Source organism: Equus asinus, chromosome 21 (assembly GCF_041296235.1).
Source record: "Equus asinus isolate D_3611 breed Donkey chromosome 21, EquAss-T2T_v2, whole genome shotgun sequence".
Taxonomy (NCBI): domain Eukaryota; kingdom Metazoa; phylum Chordata; class Mammalia; order Perissodactyla; family Equidae; genus Equus; species Equus asinus.
This window is the reverse complement of record NC_091810.1, coordinates 65,542,718-65,568,484: the sequence shown is the minus strand read 5'-3', so window position 1 is coordinate 65,568,484 and position 25,767 is coordinate 65,542,718. Positions and strand designations below refer to the sequence as shown.

Here is a 25,767-nt window from a genome sequence, read left to right as displayed (position 1 = left end):
TGTGTCATGCCTTCTGCAGATTCTCTGGAAGACATGCGTCCAGGTGCCCTAGCATCATTGTGAATGATAATCAGGACAAGTAATGGCCTTTAGCTCTTTTTCATTAATGAAATGGAAAAGCACCATACCCAATCCATTAGTGATACACTATTATATTGAGAGCTTACTGAAGAAAGGCAGCCAACCAGTGGACATAGGGCCAGGTTCCCTTAAATAGGATTTTCAACCATGATCAAACAAGGCACCCTTTCATCTAGCAGCAAAGTTTGTGCTTTCTCCCTCTCTCTCTTTCTCATTTTGTTTTGTCCTAATTTATCCTGACAGTCCATAAGGAACTTAACTAATGTTTTCTAAATGACATTGAAAACTCTAGCAGATTAACAGTATTCATATGGATGAAATATCAATTAGTCTTTTGAAAAGCTTTTTCTTTGATTGTTCCTGTCTGTGGATTTTAGTTTCTTGAATTCTTTACTCTCAAAGAGATGTTTTTCCCCTTGATTTTTCTTGTTATAAAACTAGATATAAATGTAAAATAAGCAGCCATTCTGTTTGGGTTTTTTTTAATATTATTATTCTTTTATCATTCATGCAGATAAAACCCCCCTGTTATTTTCATCCCTTTAGGAAATTATGTTTGATCGATGGTCTTGAACTTGGCTAGTTCAGGCAAGACTTGAAGGTTTTTTTAATCCCCTATGCTCAATTGAATTATTTTGCTATTAGCTTATGTGTGGTAAGGTGTCTGTTTGCTTTAAAACTCATACCACTGGCATTTGTACTTAGCACCCAAGCCGTTCAGACTTCAAGTTCATTTGAAGAGCTAATTTCATGTGATGCTGAAGTGCATACATGAGTATAGGGCCTAGTTCCTAAAATACCTTTTCTTAGGAATCTCATCAAGAGTGGAATGCAGCCACTCAGCCAAAGCCAAGCGCATCAACTTCACAGAACTTTTTCTATAATTGCTAATTCATGTGATAAGAAAATGAATATTAAAGCAAGTAATACAACCAATGCAATCTTTTTAAAGCGTGGGGTAGTGTACTTTTGGTGTTCTTTTCTGCAGTGCGTTCCCTTCATCACCTCTTCCTCACAATAACCCACTCTGTGACCAGCCAGGATGAAAAGGCATGAGAACTTGACAGCTCAACAGCAGTGCCTCATCCCTCCCAATGCTGGGCAGGCAGCACGCAGTAAAGGAATGAACACAAGCTTTGAGGAATAGCAGCATTTAAATCCCAGCTCTTCATGTACTCTCTCTCTGGCCTCTCTGGAGCTGCTTTTCATCTGTAAATGAAGATAATGGTAATACCTAACAGAGATATACTATGAGAGTTAGATGTGATATTAGAATAATCATAATAGATACTTAATTCCACTCACTTTCTGGGATTCCAAGTTTACGACTTAACGTTTTGAGTTCTCTGTCAGTTGATCTCAAAATGTAGTCCTAGATGAGCAGCATCAGCAACTTCTGATAACTTATTAGAAATGCAGTTCTCAGGCCTCACACCAGACATACTGAAGGCAGAACTGGGGGTGGGCCCAGCAATATCCTCTTCAACAAGCCATTTGGCTAACTGTGATGCACACTCAAGTGTGAGAACCACTGCTCAAAGCCAATCAGCCAATTGCAGGCACGTGAATAGTGGAAGGATAAACTAATTAAGGCAATGGAGGAAATGAAATAATGGTGAAACAAAAGTAGAATGTTGATTATCTTCTATTACTCAAACTCTTTCTTTTCTTCCAGAATTCTATTGTATGTTGTTGTTGTCTTAAATGATTTCCATCCTTCTGCATGATGTTTTTTTAAAGACCAACAGAATTTGATTTAGGTTGGAATATGAGTACAGTGGGTCCCTTTGGGAGAAATAGATGAATCCCTATTTGAATTTATGCAGTACATTCAAAACTATCAGGATTCATGGCCTATAATGATATATTTAGGAAGTCCTAGGAAAATGAAATCAAATAATTGGGCACATTGACACGGTTAGTTACCAAGAGATACTTTTAGAATTATAGAGACACAAAATCAGAATGAGAGCTCAGTCCTCTTTCTTGGTCTGAAGAGGAGGGAACCACAATTGTTTATAAACATAACTGCAGTAATTTGTAGGAGTGAAGTGCTTCTGGTCTTTTTCCTTTAGGGCGATCTTACTAATGTCACTAGTTAAAGCTCTATTTTTAAATGGAGCAAGACTTACATGATATAGTTTGAAGTGATCACACCATGTCAACAAGCATCTGCCTCTCTAGCTCATCCCTTTGAGCCTCTAGTAATTAGGACAGTAACTAAATTGGCCCTTTTTATTTTCCACTGGTGTCAAATACAGCTAAGAGGATTACGCTGTACTTGGATATTAAGGCTCTTTTCGTAACTGGCAGTATCTAATCCTGATTATTCACTGTTTGTATTTCTACAATATGTAAAACTAGAAACAAAGCTTTCAACTGAGTCCCCAGTTTCACACCCAGGTTGGCCTTTATTATCCCAGAGTCACTGTGACTCATTGCGAATGAGGACGCTTGTACTTTTCTCTCCTCCTTTCCATGACCCACCCCCTTTTTGCCAGTGCCTACAGAGAGAATCCTATGTAGAACTGGGAAGAAATTTTATTGTGCTTTTGTTTAATTATCTCCCGTGCCTTTCATGATAGTTTTCAGATCCCTTGGGGAGATATATATCTATATTTTTCTGTTTTACTTCCTTGTTCTTAATGCAAGATAAAACTCCAAGGAAGAATGATAGAAATTCAGAGTACTCAACATGAATTTGTCACTTAAATTTGATTAATCTTTTGGTCATTTATGTGAAATATAGATTTCCTTGGGAAACATACTTACGCATCATTTCCCAAACAACCCCTAGAGTAGCAGATCTAAAATTTGGCAGCATATTACTCATAAATAGAAGATAAAAACAACAACAATAAACAAACACATAGATACGGAGATTAGATTGGTGGTTACCAAAAGGGAAGGGGGTAGAGAGGAGGGCAAAGGGGGTGACTGGGCACATGTGTATGGTGATGGATGGTAATTAGTCTTTGGGTGGTGAACATGATGTAATCTACATGGAAATCAAAATATAATGATGATGTAGGGGCCGGCCCGGTGGTGCAGCGGTTAAGTGCGCACATTCCGCTTCTTGGCCACCCGGGGTTTGCCGGTTCGGATCCCAGGTGCGGACATGGCACCACTTGGCATAAAGCCATACTGTGTTAGGCATCCCACATCGAAAGTGGAGGAAGATGGGGACGGATGTTAGCTCAGGGCCAGTCTTCCTCAGCAAAAAGAGGAGGATTGGCAGTAATTAGCTCAGAGCTAATCTTCCTAAAAAAAAGAAAAAAAGATGTACACCTGAAATTTATATAATGTTATATACCTATGTTACCTCAATAAAAAGAATGTTTTTAGCATATTAGAAGCATTAAATATCCCAATGCCCAGGCCACACTCCAGGCCGATTAAATCAGGTTATCTGTAGGTGGGACCCAGGCATTGTTCTTTTGTTAAATTGATTCCAATGTGAAGCCAAGTTTGAAAACCAGCGTCCTAGAGAATCCTCCTCAGTCTCCGGAGATGTCAGTATACTAAAAAAAAAAAAAAAAAAAAAAAAAATGTTCTAATGTCCAGCACATTTGGGAAATGTAGCAAACTGTATTTGTCTTCTCAGAGATGCTCACAGATTCACAATAAATATTTGCACATTGAAGACTGAGAAGTCCTGCAAGGGAAAAAAAATAGTGGCTGTAAAGAAGCAAGGAGGAAAAAGAAAAGAACCCCTATCCCCAAGAAAAACAGAAGTATCTGCTTAGCTTGGTTTGTTCCATCATTTATCAAATTTCTTTACTCTGAAATGACTTTATATGTGGAACATCTCTAAAAAATTCCTTGGAACACTCCTTCCGTGGAATGTAATTTGGAAGATACTGAATAAAAGGAATCCACGGCAAAGTCTTTTCTTGCAATGTTTATTGAAGACCTGGTTGTATCCAGATTTGCTTCAGTATCATGTAGCATTTGATATTTAAAATAACTTGTTGTCTTTAGCATAGGAGTTTCAGAAATTATGCAAGGTGCCTGATAGAAATAGGATCCTTGGGTCACAATCACTATATGAGACTTAGTTTATGAGAGTCAGTCTCCTAAAATTAACAGGACAAATGAGTTAGAAGAATAGTACTTGTAGACATCCAACATTCAGTAACACTGGAAAGGTATGGAAAATCCAATCAAGTGAGAAGTGGAGTGACATGATAGCAGAAATAGTGCCACAATTTGTTGGATCTAGTATTTAATGGCATGTGCATGGTCAGTCAAAAATAAAGTGATAGTTGGAGACTATTCAATATCCTCTTTCCATTACACGCATACTCCATTTTATATTCTCTTCTCCTAGCCTTTTCTAAAGGTTTTATCTCAGAACTTTATACCTCTGAGGTCTATCCAATCAACTCTAATTTTATAATTTCTTCTTTCTTTCATGAAAACAAACCTGAGCCCATTTTTCGGGATTCTCCCAAGTCCTTCTTGAGGGCCAATTATATGGTAAAATACTAATTTTCATTATGTGACCTTTAACCCCGGTAGTAGAATTTCAGGTACTGGGACAGATGGCATTCATGTTAGTTGCAAGGCAGATGAGAATGATGATGGTCATTCTCCACATAAGCTTCCTAGGAGATCTCAAAAAATTCTGCTAATTAGAGTTTCCTAATTAGGAAAAGTTCTTGAGATGCTGTAAATAGTAATGAAAAATGTTTAAAGTAATTAAGCAAATTGGATTTGGATAAACGTTTAAAAGGGACAGCCAACTATCGATATCAGAGAAGGTTCCATCAGCAATTGAGTTTTGTTGACAGGGTAAGAGAGGATGAAATGCATAATAGTCAAGATGACACAAAGGCCTGTTACCCTTGGCCTGCTGTGTTTTGGGCCAGTTCTATCAGAGCTGATGATGTTTTCTATTTTTTTAACTCACTTTCTCTTTTGCCTTATTTCCCCTTTCTAATTCACATGCCCTCCCCAGCCACAAGGAATAATTAAACACTCAGCCCAAAATGGTTTTATTTAAAAATAAATTTATTGATTCATGTATCTAAAAAACCATAGGAAGAGCTGGTTCAAAAGATACCACTAGGGCCCAGCCCCGTGGCCGAGTGGTTAAGTTCACGTGCTCCGCTTCGGCGGCCCAAGGTTTCGACGGTTCGAATCCTGGGTGTGGACATGGCACCGCTTTGTCAGGCCATGCTGAGGTGGCATCCCACATGCCACAAGTAGAAGGACCCACAACTAAAAGATACACAACTATGTACCGGGGACTTTGGGAAATAGAGGAAAGAAATTTAAAAATCTGAAAAAAAACAAAAGATGTCACTAAAGACCTGTTCTGTTTCTACTTAGCTGCATGTCATCTTCACATTCCACAGCCTCACATCTGGCAAACCCAACCCCTCCCCCTCATGATAGCAGAGTGGCTGTCCCAGTGATGACCTTACATGCTCACAATATACCATACAAGGGAGGAGAAAAGGTCATTTCTAGAAGTTTCCACAAAAAAAGAGAAAATGTTTTCCTTCTCAGAAGTTCTGGTAAACATCTTCACTAATATCATTGGCTGGGCTAGGGTTATTTTCATCTATTTCTGGACAAGGGATCAGGATATAGTAACTGTGCAGTCAATCACATTCTAACTATGTGTTTGGGGAACGGAGACAAAAGAATTCCCAAAGGAAATAAGAGTTATCATTGAGAAGGGGAAATGGACACTGAGTGAATAAGAAAAAAATGTTCATTGTACTTGCCCTCTTGTCATCATTCTTCATATCCTCCTCTCTAGATTCTACACTTAGTACAACTTTTGATTAATTTTTGCTTTTGACCTTGAATCACAGTTTAGTCTTTTATCCCTCTTTTTAAATTTCTCTTCTTGCTTTATAAATATCCGTTAGTTAAGAATTAAGGGTAGTTTTAAAGGAATTCAAACACATATTTTTATTTTCTGTCGGTATGCTTGAAATTCATTAAGGAGGAGATTGGTTTATATCTGCCACTGTAAGACTTAAGGCACCTTAAACATAGTTGGCTCTCATAAATATTTTTGGATGATACGTGGGAAACACAATTCCTTTTGTCAAAAGAAAGAGGAAAACAGGATCAAAACTCTAGAAAAATCTGTGTTAACATTCTGGCAAAACAGTGTCCATAGTAGCCTGTGAGTTAGTGAAGGAGTGGCCCCAGGTCCTAAACATAAGCTAAAGTCTTCTAGGATAAAGAAGTCAAGGACAGATGGACTAGGTGGGACCAGGCCAAGGAAACTCAGGAGATAAAATTAAGAGTGATGCAATATCTGTATTGATTTTTATTTCTCTTTGACTGACTGCCTTACTTCCCCTACAGCACCACCCAGGAAAGTACACGTCTGGCCCTATTGTTTATTCATTTTTTATATCAGTTACTTTTATTTCCTCTTGGAACTACTTCTTACCTGCTTCTTTCAATGAGCAAACCCTTAATTTCTTATTTTTCCAGTGGATAGGAAATATATTAAGATTTGGGGTAACTGTTCAGGCTTTTTGAATCAATTGTATCCAATTTTACTTACTTTGTTTAAGAATGTAACCCAGATGTCACTGGGCCTCCTAATATTTTGAAACCAGATAAGGTTGGCTGGAACCCCCAATTTCATACCCTTTGGAAGTCCAAAGCTCTCTGCAGTATGTACTTAACCTTTCAAGGGCATTATCGTCACCTCTCTCTGGTCTCTCTGTTCTACCTTGTATTGATTCAGATGTGAAATTCACTCCCTGTCCAATTTAAGGTAAAAATCTTACGCAGAGTAACATTAGTGAAGACTTGGGGCATGTTCAGTAATGGCAACGTAATGAACATTTAAACAATTTCAATTGAATATAAAGATGCATCCCTGTGTTTGAAATGCCCTTTGGCAGCTTCCCCACAGTGGGATTTCACCAGCTCTTCCCTTGCATATGCTCAGGTTCATACCACTTAGGGGAGCGTCTCCCCTCCCCTTTCCTCTAGCTCCTCCAGGTTTCCCCTCTCTCCCTCTTTCTCAGAAACACAAGAAATCCTGCCATTTCCCCTCTTTATAACTATCTCTACATGTAGGTTGTGTCTGTCACACATGCCTTGATTGTCCTACTGTCCGCCCCAAGTGTCTTATCAATGTAATTTCCAAGAGAAAATAAACGTGTTTCCTTCCTAAGCTGATTTCTGATCCTGCCAAACTTTAACCATCATTAAGATGATGAAAGTTTGTCTTGTCATAATAATAATATGAATAAAAATAAAACCAATAATAATGACAGTTCCCATCTACTAGGTTCTTAATATGTACCCAGCCCTATACTAAGAACTTTATATATATTAGTTCACTAATATTTCTCAAAAAACTTTAAAGTATGAATGTTTGACCTCGTTTTACAATAAGGTAACTGAGATTTATAGATTAAAAACCCAGATCTTTCTTAACCATCATGCTGAACTACTCAAAGTGTCTATTTTTTCCTAATTTTATTGGCTGATATTATTATTCTACAGAGATGTTAACTTTATGTCGCACTGCCTTGAAAATCGTAAATGGAAAATTACTTCAAAATATGTATTGTTAAGTAGATGATGATTATTTTGGGAAAAGAAATGCACTGATACTTGTGTAATCTTATAGCAGTGCTCAAATTGAGAGATAATCTTGCAATGTGTGTCAATAACCCTCCCAAAAAATCAGGTTTACATTTTTTATCTTCTTTATGTTCCAGAATACGTGAATATTTACCATGAACATCATTATCTTCATCATTAATTTGCTAAGTTCGAAGCATAACATTAGACCAATTTATTTTTTAAGTGTTCTTAAAACTATGACTATTAGTCGACTCCAAATCAGTTTATTGTCAAGCATCTAGATGGCAGAAAATAAATAGAATGCATTCGTAAAACAAAGGTATTTATGTAATAAATTAGAGAGAACCAAAAACACTACGTTAACATGTTAATATGCGCCAAAGCATAATAATCAATATACTAAAAAATAATAACAACAGCAAAAACAAAGAATAAGAAACAAAACTGGAGGAAAACAAGTTCAGTTGTGCTGCTAGTTGATTTTATAGGTGGAGGGTTTGGATATCTTGCAGAGAAGCTTTCCTGATCAATACCAACAATAAGGAGAGTTATTATTAAGACTCCTTGTCCATTAAGAACTTGGGAGAGCACTAATGAGTCAAGGATAATAATACCAAAGGTGGTTTCTAGTGAGATTTTCAAGACTTGTTCATTTGGTACAGTTCCGTAGAGGGAATATCTGCTTAGGTGTAGATTGGACTCGAATTCAAATGTACAGTCTTTCTTTCAACTCTCAAGTGATCAGCCTCTAGCAATGAGTGGCTAGAAAAAAAAAAAGAGAGAATATTTACAGACCCAACCAGTAATACTTTTAGCATTACTTGCAAGCCTTTATATATCTGGCTTCTGAAACCATCTGAGGTCTCACCTAGCCTGGCTGGAACTTGGAGATGAGCAAGTGCTAACAGGCCTCTCACCTGCATCTCCTGAATCACCATCCTAATTCAGTATTGCTGGGGTTTCTATCGCCGTACAGTCTGTGTTCCCAGGACAGTCCCTACTGCTTGCCCAGTGGATCATCCATTTACTACTGACCTCACATGGTATCTTTTCATCTGTGTTCCTCTAAAAACACTTTTTAAAACCCAAAGACAAATTCCTTTATGTTTTCATGCGCTGCAGAAAAAGCTCTCTTTCTCATGGCTTACCTGAGATGTGGTTTGCCCTAAGAATATATCCTTCCTCAACCACCCTGCTAGAATGGAGACTTCACTTTTTTCTCTGACCAATGGAGCTAGAAGGACATATTGGCAGTCTTCTATATCACCGTTGCCTCTTCTAGACCTTTTGTAAGTTCCTTCCTCTTTTAATGATGACACTGTCCCTGGATGCAAACTTCTTTCCCTTCTTTTTGCTTCCATCTGTTGATCTCCTTGCCAAACCACACATTCAATATAGCCTTTTGTCTTTAGTCTCCTCTTACCTCCAGCTCCCGCCTTATTAGTACTATAGTGTCAGTGTTCCTTAATCTCCTTGATTCCAGCGACCTTCACCTTAAGCCACTCCAGCCACTCACCTCAAAGATTGCATTTTGGACCTAACCATAATGGCTCCCCCTCTGAAATCTTAAAATGCTCACACTTGCTTTATCAGCATTTCACTCTTGCATTTCTCCTTTTTCACTGAATCTATCACCTCCCCCTACTCCATTTCTTTCCCTCTCCTGCCTAGAACACATTGTGCATCACTTTAATGGTTCTCTTGCCAGCACCCTCACTACCACTGTTAATAATAGTAATGGGACTCGAAATTCTTTCATTTATCCTGGGTCAGATCTGTCTCTAATTCTCCAAAGGAATAATTCCAAATATTCACCTTTCAACATATTCCAATGAAAAGATTTCCAACATTCACCTCTATGCTCATAATATTGCACCAGTATTCTTGGGCAGTGGCAAGGATATCAGGTGTGAATTCCTTCAATTTCTTGAGCCCCGACCTACCAATTAATTGATTCTGGCACTCAGCCTCACCATCTTTTCTTTAATCACGAAAGAAAAGGTGAGCTTCCTATGTTAGACTTACTTCTCTAGCCTGTACTCATCTCTTCCCACCTCCTCAAAACAATATTATTTTACTACCACTGATCCCAGCCTCAGCCTCACCTTCAGAGTAAGTCTCAACAGAGCACTCATAGCCTCTACCAGTGTTTGTCATCCCTGTGTAGGTGATATTCTTTCCCTGTGATGGAAGATTTGACTTCTACATTTGGTGTCCTGCCTCCTACATGTCGATGTAGGATAATATTGTTTCCTGGTTCTGAATCCCTTTTCTCTTAATTTTAGTTTTGTTTCCTTCATTCTAGCCCTTAATTACACAATTTTAAAAAAAGAAGCCTTCTTTCTTAGCTGACCTTATTTGCCTTGTGTTTCTGGTGTTCTCCTTGCAAAATCCAATGGTTTTCCATTCATATGCCAAATTCCTGGTTAATGCAGGTGACATGTTGTCACCCAGGCCTGAAGTGGTCCTTGCAGTTTGGATTCCTAAATGGACCAGGATATGACCTTTTCTCACTAACTTAAGGTTCCCAATATTTGAAGGCCCTAATCAAGAGTCTCCATACGTTAGGCGTTTTCTATCAAAGAATTTTGGTAAGTCTTAGGAAAGTGTTATCTCTTTCCTCTATAGTAATTTTCATTAGCTTTATTTTATGCCATGATGTGCTTCCGAAGAAATGCCAAACCACTGAAGAAACACTATAATCATATTTTGTCCACAAATTCTAGATATATACATTTATGGCATAGGCATTGTATTAGGGTTCTCCAGAGAAACAGAACCAGTAGGATATATAGATATATAAGAGGAGGTTTACGATGGGAATTGGCTCATGCAATTACGGAGGCTGAGAAGTCCCACAGTCTGCTGTCTGCAAGCTGAAGAACCAAGAAAGCCAGGTGATATAGTTCAATCTGAGTCTGAAAGCCTAACAACCAGGGCAGCCAATGATGTAGCTTCCAGTCCGAGTCCTGAGAACCCTAGGACCACTTGTCTAAGTTCTGGAGTCTGAGGGTCCAAGAACCAGGAGCTCTGATGTCTGAGGGCAGGAGAAAAAGGATGTCCCAGCTCAAGAAGAGAGAGAGAGAGAATTTGCCCTTCCTCTACTTTTTGTTCTATTCAAGTCCTAAGGGAATTGGATGATGCCCCCTCACATTGGTGAAGGCAATCGTCTTTACTCAGCCTACCAATCCACATGCTAATCTCTTCCAGAGACACTCTCATAGACACACTCAGATATAGTGTTTGACCAGCTCTCTTGGCATCCCTTAGGCCAGTCAAGTTGATACATAAAATTAACCATCACAGAAATCAGGATGAAAACAAGGGATTAGGATTTCTGTGCTTTTCCCTGAACAGTTATATAGCTCCTTTGAGCTATACAGCTTGAGTTTTTCATCCAGAGTGCTTAGTTATTCATTCATGTTTTCATTCATTAATTCATTCAAAAAATGCATATTGAGTGCCAGTCATGATGAATCAGGCATGGTTTCCATGGTTTGACTGCTAAGAGCTATAACAGAGGTGCAGATAAAGAGTTGTTGGATGTCATAAAAGAGAGTTATCACTTCCAAATTGGGGGCAAAAGCAAGGCTTCACACAGGAATTTGGCATTTGGACTCAGTTTAAGAGACAAGTTTTGAATGTGTGTTGCAGGTGGATAGAAAGAGATTAGAACACAGTGGAAACAAGAAAGGGACAGAGGAAGGATATTACGAAGGGAGTGCTCTTAACTGTGAGCGGTAGATTTAGCTATAGCCAAACATAAGTGAGATGGTATAGATCACAGTGATTCCAAGAACTCAGTGGAAGTTGTTGAAATTTACCCCAGAATAATATCCTTTGTCTCTCCATTGTTTGATGGCTGTCGTCAAACAAACTATTCTTCATTTCTTGTGGCAGGGAATGGAATGTGAACTCTGGCACCAGAAGGTCTATTTCCTTCCAGTCCTCCTATCTTTTTGCCCTTGGCTCTTTACTTTGAATTCTTCATATCCTTGGAGGCAAGCATGATAATATCTGTAGCCTGGCAGAAACTCCTCCATTATGGTTTTGTATTGCCAAAGTTATATATGCTCACATGGTTAGAGTAATACCATTTAAATCTGTTTTTTTCCCTGAATATTCTGAAAGTACTTTTCTCAAATAGCTTTATGCTGTGTTTTTGCAGTTTCCAATTTATTGTTGCTTTCTATTCTTTCCTCCTTATTTAGAATGTTGATCTATCTTCTTTCTTCTCCCTGGTTCCTTCCTACTTGCCTTCATTTGCTCCCACCCATCTTGGATTAATCCCTAATATAAATATTCCAACCAGTAGAATAGGTCAAGTTCCATCTCTGAAAGTCTCTTGATTGAAAAACAAACACATTAAAAAAGAGTATGTTTGTTGATTCTTGTATAGACTGAACACTGTTTCAAAGGACATTTTAGGGGCACCCTCCACATTTCCTCTTGTTGAGTTCTAACATCTACTCTAGTCCACTGGGATGATTGGCGTTCGCAGTGTGTGGGCCCAGGATGGTTGAGAGGAAATGTTTTGTGTGGAAATGGAATTTGCTGTGTGTGTGGCAGCCTGGATGAGTTCCCTTTTACTTTGGCTAAAGTGTCTTTCCCTAACCCGATTTAATGCTTTAGTCACAGACTTCAGTAGAAAACAACAAAGCTTCAGGCACATTGAGGACTTCTTAGTTCACTCATCTATCTTCTTGACAAAGTCCCTCAGTTCTTTTATTTCCAAAATAAAGAAGCAAACCTGCACCCCTAAAGAAAAGACTAAATGAGCCTAAAGAAGCTGAGGAGTATGTTTGTGTAAGTTTCTGAAAGAACTATCCAGATAACAGGTCAGTCAGGTCCTTTGTTAAAGTGATTTCTCCTTGATGCTTTCAGATTTAGAGACTGATTTAAATAAATGTTGACTTGACCTCAACAGACTCTCTCGTTTGAAGAGGTCACCACTTTTCAGAGACTTTTAATTCTTTACCATTGATAAACCATACTAATATGCAAAAATAATAGAGAATATTAAGAAACAACAAAGAAGGGATAAACAGAAAATGCAAACGCAAAATGGGAAAACTGCAGAAGAAAGTAGTAATAATACAAAATATCAATTTACAAAGATTTAATTACCTACTCTGTTCCTGGGTACTGTGGTGAATGTAAAACTGACAATAACGAGTAATGCATAGAATTAAATAGCTTTATATATGTAAGATCAGAAAGGAGAATAGAACTGTCCAGGACACCCAGTGGCTTAGTAACAAAATCTGTTTCTTCTGGGCTCCATCAAGTCCTATTGCCCAATCCATGTTTAACACTATAGTATATGCTTACTTAATACTTGGCACATATTAGGAGCTCAATAAAATTTAATCAAATATTGCTAATAAGTGAATCAAGGATATATATCCATTACTGGAATTTAATAATGGAGCACCTTGGCCTCTCAGTTTCCTGAGTTCCTTACTTCTGATGATTTTTTTCTCTACCGTATCCTAGAAACTGCCATTCACAACCACTGCACCCACTCCAAATTTCAATTTAAATCACCCACTCAATTTCAATCATGCCACTCTCTGACTGCCATCTCCTTCCCTCTACACACTTCTTTCACTACTCTTACTGCAACAGTTCTCTGATGCCATTAAGCCTGCCTACCTATTTATTCTTCCGCTTTGTTAGTATCAGTTTTCCCCTTCATTTCTTCACGTCCATGGCTAGCTTAGATTCTATAGGAGAACATTCTAATCACCTACTTTGATGTGCCCTCACCTCCCTTGACTCCCTCTTCCTCCATCATACTCTCCTGGTGCAGCTTCGATCCTGCTTACATCCAATTCTCAGTCTGCTTCATTTTTTTGAACAGCTGGATGTGCTTAGAGTAAAACATACCACCATGCTGATGAGTTTCACATTAATTTTGTGACCACACAACTTAAATAGGCCCTCATCACTGCCCAGAAATCTTATTACATAACCCTGAGGCATTCAATCTTCCACTCTCCAAGACAATCATTTCATACATTCTTTCAGACTTCTAAACCCATCATCTCTTATTTTCACCTCACCTCTTGCCTCAGAAACAGAAACAATAGAAAGAGAATGTAGGCCCTTGACAAATCTCTCAACCTTCTCCCATCTGAATCCATTCAGTTTATCCTGTTTAAGTGGCTAAGTTGTTCCTGCTCTCATCTAAGGTCACCCTTTCCCTTTTCTGTTGCTCTTTTTCTGTAAACCCTTTTATTGAAGTATAGCATATGTACAGAAGAAGGCACAGTTCATAATTTTACAGCTCAATAAATTTTACAAAGTGTAAACACTCATGCATCCACCATCTATACTGAGATATAAAAGGTCTTGTTATTACAGAAGTCTCTTTTGTGTCCCTGCCTTTTTATTATCCCCACAAAAGTCCCACAGTCGTGACTTCTATCACTATAGATTTGTTTCTGAACTTCAAGTAAATGGAATTATACATTATGAAGCCTTTTATGTCTGCCTTTTAAAAATGCAGTGTTATATCTGTGAGATTTATCCCCATTTGTAGTTTTGTTTCATTGTTTTATGTTACCGTACATTATAAATATATTACAATTGATTAATTCTACTGTCAATAGATATTTAGATTATTTCCAGCTTGGAACCATTATAAATAAAGCTGTTCCATAATTTTGCACATATCTCTTGGTGTATATTTGAAAGAATTTCTGTTGGGCACATACCTGGGAGTGGGATTGCTTGGTCATAGGTTCTCTGAATGTTCTGCTTCTTTGGCACTGCCAAATCGTTTATAGAGTGAATAAACCAATTTGTACTCCTACCAGCAGTGTATGAGAGTTCCTGCTGTCTACATCTTCACCAACACTTGGTATTATAAATCGTTTTCATTTTTGCCATCCTGGTAGGAGTGTAGTATTATATAATAATACCTTAAACTTGCATTTTCCTGATGACAATGAATGAGGTCATCATGTATCTATAAGCATATTGGCCATTTGGAGTTTAGATATTCTCTTTCCAGAAGTGTTTGAGTGACTAGAGAGATAGATCTATGTATACATATACATATATACATATATGTGATTTTTGTTGTTTTGGTTTTTATTGAGATAATTGTAGGTTGACATGCAGTTGTAAGAAATATAATATAGAGAGATCCCTTGTATAATTGCCTCAGTTTCCCCCAACAGTAATATTTTGCAAAACCGTAGTATAATATCACAACCAGGATAGTGACATTGATACAACTCAGAAATCTTATTCAGATGTCACCAGTTTTACTTGTACCCATTTGCGTGTATGTGTGTGTTAAGTTCTATATAATTTTTTACCTAAATAGATTTTTTTTATCCAACACCACAGATAAGACACTGAACAGTTTCAGTATCACAAGGATCCTTCCTGTTGCCCTTTTATAACGACACCTGCCTCCCCATTACTCCCCTACCCACATCCCTAATCCCTGGCAACCGCTGAACTGTTCTCCATTTCTAAAATTTTGTCATATAAAAATTGTTATATACCTGACATGATATAGTATATAATCTTTTGGATTTTTTTTTTCACTCAGAATAATTCCCTGGAGATTCATCTGAGTTATTGTATGAATTAAGAGGTCATTCAAACTCATTTTTTAAAATTGGGTTTTCTGTGTTCTTACTGATTTGTGGATTTTAAAAAATATATACATTCTATATATAAGCTTTGTTGTCAGATACATGTATTGTAAATATCTTCCCTCGGTCTTGTGAGAATTAGAAATTCTTAATTTTAATGAAGCCCGATTATCACTCTTTTCTTTTATGATTAGTTCTTTTTGAGTCAAGTTTAAGAAATCTTTGCTATTCCCAATATCTTGAAGCCTTTCTCCTATTTTCTCCAAAAAGCTATATTATACCTTTATATTTATATCTATGATCTATCTCAAATTAATATTATGTATGGTATGAGGTAAGGACCAGGGATCATTTTTCCTCCAGAGATATCCCGCTGATCCAGCATCATTTATTGAAAAGATCACTCTTTCCCACATTGAATTACAGTGACTGTCTTATAAGTTAGGTGGCTGTATATTTATTTGCTTCTAGTTTCTCTGTTATGTTCCATTAGTCTTATTTTTCTATCCTTGTAACAATACCACACTATCCTGATTATCATGACTTTTTAGTAAATCCTTGATATCTAGTAGTCCGCATTCTCCAAGTTTGTTTTCTCCCCAAAATTGTCTTGAGTATTCTAGGTCCTTTGCATTTCCATATAAATTTTAAAGTGAGTTTCTTGATTTCTACCAAGAAATCTGCTTGGATTTCAATTGGAATTGCATTGAATGTATAGATTCTTTTTAGAATTAACATTTGAACAAATTGAGTCTTCTAATCCATGAATGTGATATAACTCTCCATTTATTTAGGCCTTATTTAATTTCTCTCATCAATGCTTTCTAATCTTCAGTATAGAAGTTTTCAGGCCTTTCCTCAGAGTTATTTCTAGGTATTTGATATCTTTTGATGCTATCTATATAGTGTTATTTAAAATTTCTTTTTTAATCATTGCTGATATATGGAAATTCAAATTTTTTATTAACTTGAATCCTGCAACCTTGCTAAATTTCCTTATTAATTCTAAAAATTGTTTTTTAAAGTATATTCTTTGAAATATCTATATCTCAGTCATGTCATCTTTGAATAATGACAGTTTCTTCCATCTTTATGCCTTCCATTTCTTCTTCTTGTCTTATTGCACTGTCTAGAAACTCCAAAACAATATTAGAAGAGATGATACTGGATATCTTTATCTCATGCCAAAATTTAAATAGAACACGTTCAGTATGTCACCATTAACTGTGATGTTAGCTGTACAGTTTTTTGTATATAGACTTCTATTCCTAGTTTCCATCTATTCCTAGTGTGCCAAGACATTTCTTCATATACAGATGTCAGATTTTATCAAAGTTATTTCTGAATCTTTTGAAAAGATCATATAATTGTCTTCTTTATTCTGTCAATATGGTGAGTGATGTTAACTGAGTTTCAGATGGTAAGCCTATCTTGAAATCCTGAAATAAATCCCACTTGGACATGATGTATATAGTTTTTTCATATATTACTTAATTCATCAGCTAAAATTTTATTTAGAAGGTTTGTATACATGTTCATGAGAGATATCGGGTTGTAGTTTTCCCTTCTGGTGACGTCCCTGTCAAATTTGCTACGTAAACTCATAAATGAGTTGGGAAGTATCCCTTCTTTAGTATTCTCTGGAAAATTTATGCAAGATTGATGTTATTTATTCCATAAATGTTTGGAAAATTCTCCAGAGAAGCCAATTGAAGCTGAATGTTTTGTTGTGGGCAGGTTTTAGATTATGAATTCAATTTCTGTAGCAGATAGAGAACGCTTCAAGTTTTCTATTTCTTTTTGTGTCAGTTTTGCTAAATTGTGCTGTTCAATGAATTTGTTCTACTTCATCTAAGTTATCAAATTTATCGGCATAAGGTTGTTTATAAGATCCTCTTTTTATCTTTTCTACTTACTCACTTCCCGTTCTTCGTTGAACCTAATGAGTCTTTCATTCCAACTACACCACTATAAATATGCTTTCATAGTTTCCTCCATTCTGTAATCTGATGTACAGTTAGTTCTCAGTTTTTATCTGACTTACTTATCCTTATCTCCTGAGTGCTCTTTGTGATCCACTGGATTTCTCCTTTGTCCCATCTTTCTCAAGATTTCGTATTACCTATCACAAAAAAATTTGAGAAGGAGAGAATTCATGGTGTCTATACAGAATTCTTTTAAGTTCAAATTTTAAGACTTAGTTTCTTAATCAGCTACATTTCCATAGTAAAACACTTTATTTTTCTTTATATCACAATGATCTGTGTGCTTGCTCAAATCTAATGGCTTTGTTTTTTTTCCCATATATTCCTGAATATTGTTTTCTCTGCAAACTTGAAGGCCTCCATGGCCGGTGATCACATGGGAAAGACTACTTCTCACTGTTGTGCAGTGGGTGAGGTTTTATAAATTCCCAAGCTGCGAACAACCTCCAAGATTCTTCCTTGTTACTCTCCTTGTTGTAGACCACCAACAAATGGCCCCCACCCCAGAAGACAGTGACAACAATATGTGTTTTTTGTTTAATAGTTTAATGCACACCTGTCTGTGGGCTATGTTTAGTAGAATTCTAGGAAACTGGATGGGATAATATAGGCTACATACTCCTAAGTATGTAGGAGCCTAGGTATCTGGGCTCCCATTTCTATCCAGCCCACTAACTGGCTTTCTTTTCTCTTCAAGTGCTTTTATTCCTAGCAGGTTAAGTACATGTTGCTATCTGTATTCACCTCCACCTATTCTTCAGGGATAGTTATTTCATTACTCACAATTATCTACTTTGTTATTTCTATGTGACTACCTTAAAAAAGTTAATAGTCTACTTTATAAATTAGCATTAACATAAATCATTATGAAAGCATGCACTCTAACTATTCTGGTTGGGGATCTTCTTTACTCTTCAACATTTCATTGGCAGAAATAGAAAGAATATAGGAAGACCTGATAGGAAGTCCAGGTAAGAGTCCAGCTTTATCAGGCCCTAGTAGGGGCACTCTTTCCTTTTGAGGAGAATCTCTCCAGCTCTGTTCCGCCCTATGGATGGTCTCTCATCCATTGAGTGACATGGAGACTTAGAAGGCATTGTTACAATTACACTCCAGGCAGCTGTTACTCCTTAGTCGAAGCAAGCATATGAAATCATACCAATTTTCCAACCCAGGTTCAGGTATTGCTTCTCAACTCTGAGATGATAGAATTTTACAAATCCAAGAAATATGGCCCTCAAAACTGCAGAATACCTCTACCCACCTGAGGTAACACTGTGCCTCTCCCTTAGCCACTCACCCATATGTGACGAATCATAACTCAGGCCGTTCCCTATATCCTCAAGCTTCCTTCATTGAAAGAAACTTTGTACTGGATGAAAGTAATTCACATGCATGCTGTTAGCATCATCGACCACAGTTGCTGCCTTCTCTGTTCAACTTCCTTTCTGAGGTGCATTTTTACAACTTTCCTGTGTCCTTCTCATTGACTTTCTGGGCTTGATAGGACCAGGACCATTCCCCTGCTGAAATCTGTTAAGCAGATTTATGAATTTTATAGCAAAGACTAGAAGCACCAATTTAAAATCTAAATAGTATAAAGACTCCAAATGAGCAAGTTGGATAAGTTATTTTAGGAAATTTCACAATTTGAAATGTGGGAGCTTCCTTGCCACTCCTTTGCTCTACGAATAATTAAAATGAAAACTTTAATTAGAAGGAAATATATAAAACACTTTTTATTTGTTTTGCTTTGGTAGGGGAAAAAAAAGTAAATCCAGAACTAAAAATTTGGAGTTTTCTTTCTTTGTGTCCTCAGAAATAATCAATGATTCCTCAGTAACAGAAACAGTTTGTCCTAACTTAAATAGGCAAAAACACAATTCCTCTCCAACTTCACCTTTTTTTTTCTCTTTTTGTGTAACTATCTTGGTGATGCAGCGTCTAGACTTCTTGGAACAAGTGATGGAGTCTGGAATTTATTCTGTGGGTTTGAAAATGGCTATTTAGGTCTCCTGCATACTTACTTGTGAAAATCTGGTACTTTCAGATCATGTAAAAATCATCAAGCTGTTTACCAAAAAATAAAAATTTATGCTTTAATGTCAAAACTTTAAGCTACATAATAGCAGGGAAATCTTGTATGAATTTATCCTTTTTGTCTCTATCATCTCATCGTAATGTGGTTCCTATCAACCATTGTATCAAAAAAATGCAAAATAATTTGTACTCATGAAAGAATTATGGAAGATATTTTCTAGCTTTTGAGAAATACCAGTAAAAGAAATTAGCTGAAAAGATGTACATCCATTCTTGTTATAGTTTTAATAAGTAATCCACACTTTATCAAGTTGAAATGGCATATTTTGTATATCACAGGTCCTTCTCTTAGTCTTTTGTCATCTGTTAGCTGGATAAAATGAAAGCAGTCTCTGAGGCACCCAGATCAAAACAGTTTTTTGTGCAGCCTGGATTATTAAGTCTGGCTGTAGTTTATCTGAGCTCTTAAGGAAATCAAACTGTGTGCTTGCAGAGAAAGTTCAGAGTTATTTTTCACCGATTACCTAAAGCTGGGAGTTGATCTTACACATAGCTGTAGCCATTTCCTGTAAGCACTTGCTCTTCATTTTACAAGGCTGTCGCTTCTTGAGGCTTTACCCTGGAAAATGGATATCTACCACAGAAGAGTTTTATTGCAAAAGTTTACCCAGAGATAATAGTCTTATGAGGCATAAAACTGCATAGCATTAACTTGTTTAAAATAAGCCTATCTCTAATTTTCAAACAACGTTCTCAAGCTCTATTAATTTTTCCGTGACAAAAAAAAGCAAGCAGAAAGATTTTTTTCATTAAAAGATACACGCACACCACACATTGAACTGAGCTGATCTCTTTTACATTATAAAATCTCTGTTGGTTCTATTCAGAAGAGCAGCATAAAAGTAAGTTAAGTTATAAGACAAGTTAAGCATATGAGATAGCCCTCCCAGAAGAAAATTAGGTATTGTGAGTATAAGTAAAATAAAAAATGTATGGAAATTAAATGACAATAAAAATTAATCAAAGACATATTATTCTGTATTTCTTAATTGTAACTCCAGTTATTAAAGCCCATTAATAAAAAAAAAACAAGTTGATATCTATTTTACATGGAAATGGTCAAAAGGAAGGTCTTGGGCTTTATTTCCTTTATTTATTTATTTTTTTTTGAGGAAGATTAGCCCTGAGCTAACGGCTGCCAATCCTCCTCTTTTTGCTGAGGAAAACTGGCCCTGAGTTAACATCCATGCCCATCTTTCTCTACTTTATATGTGGGATGCCTGCCACAACATGGCGTGCCAAGTGGTGCCATGTCCACACCCGGGATCCAAACCAGCAAACCCTGGGCCGCCAAAGCAGAACGTGCGCACTCAACCACTACACCACCGGGCCGGCTCCCTATTTCCTTAATTTTAAAGGTAATAAAGTAAACTGAAAACTGCTGAACTATGGGTCAGAAGAACTCGAATTTATTCCCATTATATGTGGGTCTCAGTTTCTCAATCTGTAAAATGGGGGAACCATCCTGCCTGACTCACAGCATTGTTCTGAAGAGAAGATGAGTATGAATTTATGCCATAAGCAGTTCAGTTTTCCCACATTCACGACTTTATTGAATGTCATAGGAGTTGTGAAGATTTACTGATTCAGTTTTACTGAACAAAACACAGATGAGGTTTTGAATAACTCAGTCATTTGAAGAAGCTGAGCTAAGAATCATACAAAATACTTTGCGTTAACTGTATTGCCTGGGAACCCTAGTTTGGCAAGAGAGGTCTAAAAATGAGGTGGATTCTCATGTGAACTGGTGAACATTGCTTTGTATGGCCCCAGGCTGTATCCCTAACTCTAGTCCACAGAAATGGCTCCTTAAAGATGCGAACAGTACAGCAAGGATAGAGCAAAGTAGTGTCCTGTACAGGGGTGCCAGTGACGTTGTCTTCTTTGGCAAGGACATACGCACTCACTTATTAGACCCAGTTGCAAAGTTTGGAATTACTAATTCTGGAATAGAAAATATCCAAATTAGTGAAGGATTAACTCTTTACTAGTATAATATAAATCTTGGAAAGCCATGACCAAAGTGTAAACCATGAGCCACAGCAGTATCAACTCTGTGGTCGTATAAATTCACAGTCGGCAAAAATAGCTTCCCCCTTGCTACAAATCTACTAGGATTCTTGAGATTCGGTTAAAGAAATATTTTCCAAAGTATGTTCCTTAGAGTGCTAGTTCTAAGAAAAATTAATAGGTATACAAAAAAAACTTTTAGAAATATTGGTTTAATTACCTTGAAATAGGCTTCTGTAAAAGATGCTTTCTCAGAGTTTTTTATTGTACGTCAGCATCAAAAAAGATACCTTATGCAGCATTGCTCAAACGCATAGGAGCACAAGAAAGCTTTTCTCTCAATTGAGTTAGCATTCTAAAAATAATACATTGTAGGGAATGCTAAATTAAAGGATTTTTAAAATCGGTATAATATGGGCAAACCACCTGTCTGAAATGACCAAGGAACTGTTATCCCCAACATACTTTCTGGAGCAATTTTGTTGGCAAGACCTGCCATAGACGTCTAGGTGTGAAATAATACTTGCTGAAAACTCCAGAGTTTTGTACCTTTTGAAAAATTGACTCTACTGGATACCTCAATACTTAATTGTCCTCTTTTTTTTTTTTATTTTTTTAAAGATTTTACTTTTTGCTTTTTCTCCCCAAAGCCCCCCGGTACATAGTTGTGTATTCTTCGTTGTGGGTTCTTCTAGTTGTGGCATGTGGGACGCTGCCTCAGCGTGGTCTGATGAGCAGTGCCACGTCCGCGCCCAGGATTCGAACTAACGAAACACTGGGCCGCCTGCAGCGGAGCGCGCGAACTTAACCACTCGGCCACGGGGCCAGCCCCCTTAATTGTCCTCTCAAGGACACGAGGCCTATGAGGAGCAGAGTTGGCTAAAGTATTTGTTTAAAGGTTATACAAACACATTAGGGGGGTGATGAAATTAATGTCTATAATGAGCTCAGAATTATCAACGGCTAAGAGGCATGTAAGATTTATAATTGGAAATGGAAGACTTTCTCCTTGTATCCGTTCACTCAGCCATTGAACAATTCCTTATTGAGTATCAGGCATTGCACGGTATGTTAGAAGATGCAGGGATTTGGAAAACGTGGCCCATGATGCCTTTAAGGAGATGATAGTCCAAACAATTTTAATAAAAGAGTGATGAATGCCGTGAGAGCACAGAGGACAGGGCACAGAAATCTCTGATAATTTTCAACTATAAAGCTAAATTGTTAATATGCCCAGGCCCTTCAAACAATTGCTCTTGGTCCAAGATACAAGGTTGTTTTTATATACATATGAATTGCACTCAGTTGTTATTAGTAGCAACGCAGGGATTACAGAAAACAGTTTGGTTTGTTTGATTTAGGGTTGTTTCACTAAGACCATCTCTATTTTTAGCAAATGGATACAGTAGGACAGTGCTTAGTTTAGGATGGAGATGCATTCATTCCAAAGTTGCTTTATTGCTGTAATTCTCCATGAATATTAAACAACAACAACAACTAATGAGCTAAGATCCATTCAGATGTTCCTCTGGATCCAGAATCATCATGCCCCTTGGATACTGAAAGTACCAAGATACACAAAACATGGTAATTTAGGTTTTGCATATTTATGCAGGGCCTTTATATTTGAATTCAGCAAATTTAGAAGAATAGAGAATCAGAGTCCTGTGCTTTCCCATAAAAATCATTCCTCTAAACCTTTATGAATTGAGAAAACTTGTCTTCATTAGATGATTCTGGTTCTGAAATTCTGTGATGGTGTTCAAGTTTAGAAACTCGGAAGTATAGTTGATTCCATAGCAAGTTCCATTCTCGGACAGTAGAACTTTGAATTTGCAGGGGGAATATGCATTAGAAATAGGAATACGGGTCATACTTTATGCTTACGTAGGTGAACATGTATTTTTCCTAGGGCTTCTTTCTTCACTGCAAAAATACATGTTATCACCAAAACCTATTTTACTGAATACCACAACTTGGTGAAAAATGATTTAACTGTTTCATTGTTCATCTGGATGAAAAAATGTGGAGAGTTAAAGGAGTTGAAAAGAAACTACAGACAATGACATGAGAATGGAATGAGGGAAGGGAACAAAGGAGACTTCAACGTTATCTGCAACACTGTGTTTCTTTTATACATAAAAAAAGTCAGGTGAATAACATTTGCCAATTCTGAATGTTGCTACATAATATTTCTTGCATTATTCCTCTATTTTTCTTTTTTTTTAGTTAGAAAAGAAACTATTACTAACAATATGATGATTCATTCATTCAACAAATAATTGGTTGAGAGCCTACTGTGTGACAGGTGCTAGCAATAAAATGGAGGAAAAAAACAGACATCATCCCTGCCCTCATGGAGTTTATGTTTCAGATGAAAAAGTGAAATGTTTGAGATCTGATATAGAGTGTTTAAAAAGACAAAGTAAGGTAACGGGGGTGAATTGGCTTGTACTGATATTGTGGAGGTGGGCTGCTGTTGGTACTGAATCAGTAAGCAAAGGTCATTCCATGCCGATAGGAACTGCCTTATTTTTGGTCAAAATAGAGTTTAATCATGCACTGGCCATGGGCCACGTACCTAAAGCAGTCTCTTGTGATATCTCCTTTTCTTGCTGGTTGCAAATCCAAGTTCACCTGCATTTTTCTTTGATTCCCTCTAGTATATGACTGCTGCTGCTCCTATGCAAGGGACCTACATGCCCCAGTACACGCCTGTGCCTCCGACAGCTGTTTCTATTGAAGTAAGTCTATCTCCGTCTGATAGAAAGAGGGTAAAAAGTATTTTTACTCTTTACCTCTTTTAACATATTTGAAAGTCTGTACCTTTACTTGAACATACTTATGTTTTGCTTTGCACATGAAATAAGCTAATTTGCTATAGAGGTATGAGGGAAGTGCCATTTTCATATTTAGAGAAAAGATCAGAGACAAAATCACTACCCCATCAATGTTAACCACAAACACTCATAAATAGGGAGGAAAAATCGTTTGCAACTATTTGAATGAGCTAGTTCTCTAGTACCCTGTTACTCAAAGAGTGGTCCCTGGACCAGCATCATCAGCATCCTGTTGGAGCCAGTCAGAAATGCAAACTGTTAGACACCACCCAGACCTACTGAATAAGAATTTGCATCTTAACATTTTAAACTCGGAGAGCTAGGTGCATATTAAAATTTGAGAGGCACTGGACTTGTGCACTGATTCTCAAACTTTTCTGCGCGTTGAAATAATTTCAAGAGCTTCCAAAAATAGTGATGCCTGAGTCCTATCTGATTTAGTCTGGAGCATGGACTAGACATCAACATTTTTAAAAGATATCAGATGATTCTAACGTGTAGCAGATTAAGAACCCTGCTCTAGTGAATGTACCTTGACAGGTTTGTGGCATCCTGCAGACAAGAAAGAAAACGTTGTACCACTCTTATTGTTGTGGACACCATGAATGATGAAGTCATCTTGTCCTTAATAGAAGCTTTATCCCTTTCCTTCTCTCTTTCCATTGGGCTGAATCCATCTTCTCTACACATCATTTTGCTGGACAGAGCCAGCAACTGCACAGAAAAGGAGGGGGCATAGAGCTATGCAGATGGTGGTAAAATACTTAGATATGTATACTTCTCTCTGCTTCTAGCCATTATTATTTCTTTCCCCTCCTCCCCTTCTTCTGATGACATTTGCTATTACGGTCACAGTGCATTACTTCCCATCAGCTAGTACTCCTCTGGAGTTCATGCCATTGCTTCTCCATGAGTTGGCCAGCAGCTCGTGTGTAGGCACCACTCCACATGGAAGTCCACCATGACTCTCCCAACCTCTGGAGCTAAAGAGACTGGGGGAGATCTCTACAGACTAAATCGGATCTTTTAAAACGTTTATTTGCTTATTTTTGGTCTGTGACAAATGTTTGCTAGTATGAAGGTTTGGGTTAAACACAGAAGTTTAAGAGGACACTATCATATAATTTAGGAAACCAAGGAGGTCTGATTTTTAAATCTCCTGTGTGTTCCAGACCTGTGGGCCAAAAGACTACGTTAGTATGAAACAGATTTTAGTTGGCTTTTCAGAATTTCAAGAATAGGTGATTAAAATACATATTCTTTGCTATATTTAGCTATCAAAAAGCATCTAGACCATTGGAATATTATGAATCTGGACCTTCTAGGCACTTGAAGCATAAATCTCTGCCACAAATTTGCATTTCTCTATCTTTACACCAAAGGTGTGTGCTTATCTGCAGAATTTGAGCAATTTTAATGACTATAAAATAATGAGCACATTTGACAGTGTGGCTTATTTGAAACAATCTATAGTTAAATCTGGGATTTAAAAAGAATTCTTTTACTAAGAAAAATATAAGTACACTCTAATATATTGCCTTGAATTTGTGCTTATAAGGAAAA

At 37.2% G+C, this 25,767-nt stretch overlaps 1 protein-coding gene across 13 annotated transcripts in view; it reads left to right on the top strand.

Annotated features, from left to right (window-relative positions):
• RBMS3 (RNA binding motif single stranded interacting protein 3) overlaps positions 1-25,767 on the top strand; it is a 1,423,334-nt gene that overhangs the window by 1,384,484 nt on the left and 13,083 nt on the right. For all 13 annotated transcript variants that reach the window (XM_070492733.1, XM_070492730.1, XM_070492739.1 and 10 more), the window contains one exon: positions 24,028-24,108. In XM_070492733.1, coding sequence (XP_070348834.1) covers positions 24,028-24,108 — 81 coding nt within the window. The remainder of the gene's footprint in view (positions 1-24,027; positions 24,109-25,767) is intronic.